We start from the raw sequence: 5,000 nt of genomic DNA on the forward strand, positions 1-5,000 counted from the left end.
TGAAGAGCTTCTCGGCCGCCTGCGTAGCTTTGGGGATGTCATTAGCCAGCATGCTAACCGTGAAGAACTGGCCCACATCCCAGTAGTTATTCATTTTCTCCAGGGAGCCCTTGCGCCCCAACAGACTATTCAGCCTCACACCTAAGACACACAGATTGTCGGTAGGGAGGGAGGTGTTAGAGGAGGAGGAGTTAGAACATGGTGCAAATACAGTGGTATCTATTATAGAAGTCCTTCAAGCATTTATCCTGCATCCATCCTGCAGTAGCAGTGTAGACAGTTATTTCTTGAATGTTTTACAGTCAGCTAGCATCAAGTTACTCTGACACAAAACTATTGACTCTAACACTACTCAGTTGACTAGTTACCAGTCATTTTCACAGCTGCGAAGAGGACAAACTCAATCCAATCCTTAGCTTTCAAACAATTCCCCTGGAGACAGATCCAAATTGCAGCAGTAGATAAAAAAAAACATGCATCATAAATCAGACCTGGGTCAGACTGTATTTGCAAATAATTCTTAGCATTAGTTTTAACCTTCCTGAAGTGCCAGATGAGTGGGGTTTATCATGTAAAGCCTGGAAACTGAGACAAGAATGTATTTGAAAGTCAGTTTATTGCACTTTCATGTATAGGCCCAAATACACTACCAACAATAATTGATGCATGTCAATTCAAACTCCTATTTTGAAACTGTCGCCACTGCAGGAGACAGGTTTTAAACAACCAAAAGGGAACTAAGTTCAGAGCAGAAGCATCAATGTGGTTTGATTTCCCATCCATTGAAAGCACTTGGCACGTCTGAAAGTGCGTGCATCTGACGCTTCTTCCAGTGCATTTCTGCCTTCATTAGCATATACAACTTGACTCAGGTCTGCTGGCTTGTGTGTTTGGGTTCTACTGAAGCACGATCACAGCGGTGTCGGGTTGAGGCTTCTCTCACCTATTTTTCTCAGCTCAATGGAACTCTCAAACTGTTGGCCCGCGACGATGAGCAGCACAGCCAGGTTGATACCAGAGTAGAGAGTGGGCTGCAACTCAAAACCCTTCCTGTACCTATAGTGAATGGGGGGTGACAGACAGATGAATAAATCAACAAACAGTTTGATGTAGACCGCCTCAGTCTAATAGTACACTACCAGTACACCACATTTTTCTTTAGTTTTACTATTCCTTACGTTTTACAATAACAGTAAAGACATCAAATCTATGAAATAACACAGATGGAATTATGCAGTGACCAAAAATGTGTTAAACAAATCAAAACTATCTTATATTTTAGATTCTTTAAAGTAGCCGCCCTTTGCCTTGATGGAAAGGCAAAAGGCTTTGGAAAGAAATGCATACATAGGCATCAACTTCATTATTTATATTTGTCTAAGAAACACATTTCAAGCATTTAAGCATAAGCCTTTAGATCAAAACGGCTTTAAGAGAATGACAAACATAGTGCATTCAATCAGGTGTGTCCAAACTTTTGACTGGTAGTGTATCTGCAAAGAATCAATTCAAGACAGCACTTGTTTTAAGCTACTTGGATTGCCAGACGGGTGGGGTTTAATCACGAGAAAGTATTGCAGAGTCAAGTTAATATGCTTTTCTGACTGACAACTTACCTGACACTATCTGCATCCACCTTCCTGGTAGCACAAGCAGTGTAAAAATAAAGACTTAAGAATTATTTGCAAATAGGAAGAGAAATATAGAAACAAAGTGGAAGAGAGAAAGAGAGAGAAGAAAACCAAAATAAAGAGAAAGAGAGAAATAAAGAAAGCCATTGGGGTGCAGTGTGTGTGTGTGTGTGTGTGTGTGTGTGTGTGTGTGTGTGTGTGTGTGCTCCCACCACTGTATGGCATTGTCCCTGTTCTTGGTGTCCTTGCAGTCTGAGTCCAGGAAGATGTCTTTGTAGATCCGCCCACAGAGGCAGAACATGTCGGGCGCCGGGTGTTCGCACGATTGCAACACCTGCAGCATCACTCCCAGAGCCTGCTCCCTGTCGCCGGGACTGTTCCTCCTGCACACACACACACACACCACACACACACACACACACACAGACACACACATACCGCACAAATTGTTATGCTGGCATTTGTGCTGAGCCAAATTGTGCTTCGTTATCCTTGAAAATAAGATAAATTATCACCATGCTATGTTGAAAAAAATGAGCAATTCTCGGAAGAGACATAATAGCGTGAAAGATTGTTTGCACCTGAAACCAAATTAGTGGCTGGAAAAGACCTAGTGAACTGAAAAGTACAACAAAAAAAGTTTTAAGTTGTGTAATCTTTGTTATTTTGTTAAAAAGCCTTGAGTGAGACTAGTACATTTTGTTACAAGTTCAAAGAAGGTGAAACTCTTGAAATAAAACTTCTTTGTATATCCACTTGAAGGAAGACAAATCCCTGCGTTTTCCAATGACATTATTAACATTGTTACATATCTTTGAACCCGTTACTTACAAAATAGTAACAATTTTGAACAATGGACATCAAGTAACATGGTTGTATTTCCAAAATAGATACAAAATCCTTCAAATCCTTCCTGGACAGTGGAGAATTCCCCTTAAGGTAGACTGATGCTATATGTGGATTCCCCTCTGAACATGACTCTCCAGTCCAGGCCCTGTGTACCTGTTGAGGGCGAAGGCGTAGTGGAACTGGATCATGGGCTGGGTCGCCAGGTCGCAGGTCGGCAGCATCTCCAGAGTCTGCACCAGCTTCACCATGGCATCGTAGTCCTGGGGGTCAGACAGGAGGGGAATGAAATAAAACCAAATGTAATGCTGTCTGTCTCACATCTTCATCACACTTTAAGGTGATACGTGTTTATCAATATATAAGTCTAAAATTGAATTTAAATGTGTCGAGTGCATTGCAAGTACATTCACTTGAAATGAGAGATTCTGTCACCACTGCACTGATGCATTGCACTGAAGACTGTCATTTATTAATAAAGGAGCATTTCACCAAATAAATAAATAAAAAGTCCTCTATGGAAACCTTAAAATATAATGCACTGAACCTGCCTGTGTGTGTGTGTGTGTGTGTGTGTGTGTGTGGTTGTATGCATGCGTGCATGTATTTGTGTGCCTTTCTCTGCATATTCATACATGAAGTGGAGGGTAAGTCCACTTAAACTCAGCTTATCCACCTTTTTTGGGCTTATATGAATCTTTATTATCTAAAACTCATAGTATCCAACTGATATAAGTAACAGAGTTGCAGGAAATAGAGTATTTTCATAAAGGTAAAACATAAATTCATGCTTTTCTGAAACTCTAATTGTTTTTTGTTTATATTGGGGGTTGTTTGCTGATGATAATCGCTGACTGGAAGTCATAGTTTACCCACTTTTTAATTCACCACTACGTCACTGCATATATGTGTGTATGTGTGTGTTTGTGTGTGTGTGTGTGTGTGTGTGTGCACCTGTATGTCTCTGTAGGAGAAGAGCAGGTTCATGACGATGTCCTGTGTGAGGACCTCTGTGTTGTCGATGCGTAGCTTGATGCGGGAAAGCTCCTTGGCCAGCTCCTCTCCCTGGTACTTCTCCCTGGCCTTCCTGATGTCGTTCAGCAGCGTGTCTTTAAAGGAGGCACTGCAGCAGAGAAAGAGAGAGAGAGAGAGAGAGAGAGAGAGATGGTGAGATGAAGGGAGAGAAAGACAAGGGGTGAGAGAGTGAGGCAGAGATGGAGCGATAGATGAGAGAAAGAGACAGAGAGAATCAAACAGACAGGAGGGTGAGAGCGATAATGATGATGAAAGGTAAACTGTAAAGACAAACAGGTGGAAAGAGAAAGAGAGCGTGTCCCCACTGTGGCGGTGCTGAGACTGTGGATTAGCCTTTCTTAAAGCATCAGATCTGACCTGTTCTTTAGTGCTCTATTGCTTGTATTTCATGTTTCAACAATGCGTTTATTTCCCTTAAGTCTTAATTTTGCTGTTGTTCTTCCATGCTCCACCTCCTTTTTTCCCACTTTGGTGGTTTTGTAATCTAAAGGAAAAATCCATCCTAAAACACTTTAACACTGTTATAAAACAACTAGGGGTGATTTGCCTTGCATTTCTTTGCCATCTTTGATTGAAAGCAACAAGTTCACGCCCGTTCTCTGGGGTTCGTCGAAAGGCATTCTGGGAAATGTAGGAAAACACAAACTGAAGTAGAAGCAGACGAGGCAGATAGATGGAATATGGGTACACCAAAGAGTAAATTACAACACTTCATCACAGAATAACTGCTGGAATGCTGCAATCACAGATTGATGATATATAACAGTGTGAGAGTATTTTTGGGTGGATTCTCCCTTTAAAGCGCTACATAAATAAAGTTGACTTGACATGATTTTTTGTTTCTACAATTACTCTACAATTACTCTGTCTCTGTTTAGGAAACCTGTCATGTATGAATTATGTCTTGTAAAGTAAACCCATGTGAGCTGAGAACCTAGACTTGAATAAAATAAATATCAATATCTGTGCAACATTATGTGAGGAGGAGGAGGAAGGGGGAGGTGGGGAGGAAAAGGAAAATTAAGGAAAGGTTACACTGTAGGTGTTGTGAGAGGAAGAGAGAGAGAGACAGAGAGAGAGAGAGAGAGAGAGAGAGACATAGACAGAGACAGAGACAGAGAGAGAGAGTTCAAGCACGGGGCAGGCAGGCACTCGCTCTTTCTCGCATCGTCTTTCAGAGGATCGTTCAGTGGAGAGGTAAAGACCTACTCATATTCACAGTCTTAGAAAGAGCTATGGCATGCTGCCAAGACAGCTGTAACACACACACACACACACACACACACACACACACACGCTCCCTCATTCACAACCATATACAGTATACCCAGTGCTTGTACTTGTCTTAAGATGTCACTGTCATTTATTTGCATTTACTTGCATCTTGAGATTGAACGCACCCCATTCAGCACAAAAAAAAAAGATTTCCTCCAAGGTTTTGAATGGATCACATTTGTTCTCAAGATGCGAGTAAATGCAAATAAGTGT

At 41.5% G+C, this 5,000-nt stretch overlaps 1 protein-coding gene across 1 annotated transcript in view; it reads right to left on the minus strand.

Annotated features, from left to right (window-relative positions):
- The window catches only part of map3k15 (mitogen-activated protein kinase kinase kinase 15), a 29,204-nt gene that overhangs the window by 18,873 nt on the left and 5,331 nt on the right, over positions 1-5,000 (minus strand). The window contains exons 5-9 of the mRNA XM_071516653.1: positions 3,432-3,600; positions 2,634-2,740; positions 1,844-2,014; positions 944-1,056; positions 1-141 (exon numbers count right to left, since the gene is read on the minus strand). The exon at positions 1-141 is cut by the window's left edge and continues 19 nt beyond it. Coding sequence (XP_071372754.1) covers positions 1-141; positions 944-1,056; positions 1,844-2,014; positions 2,634-2,740; positions 3,432-3,600 — 701 coding nt within the window. The remainder of the gene's footprint in view (positions 142-943; positions 1,057-1,843; positions 2,015-2,633; positions 2,741-3,431; positions 3,601-5,000) is intronic.

This window comes from Centroberyx affinis, unplaced genomic scaffold, assembly GCF_046629955.1.
Source record: "Centroberyx affinis isolate AG114_WGS23_722 - 3 ecotype Tasmania unplaced genomic scaffold, CSIRO-AGI_Caff_v1 ptg000421l_1, whole genome shotgun sequence".
In the NCBI taxonomy this organism is placed as follows: Eukaryota; Metazoa; Chordata; class Actinopteri; order Beryciformes; family Berycidae; genus Centroberyx; species Centroberyx affinis.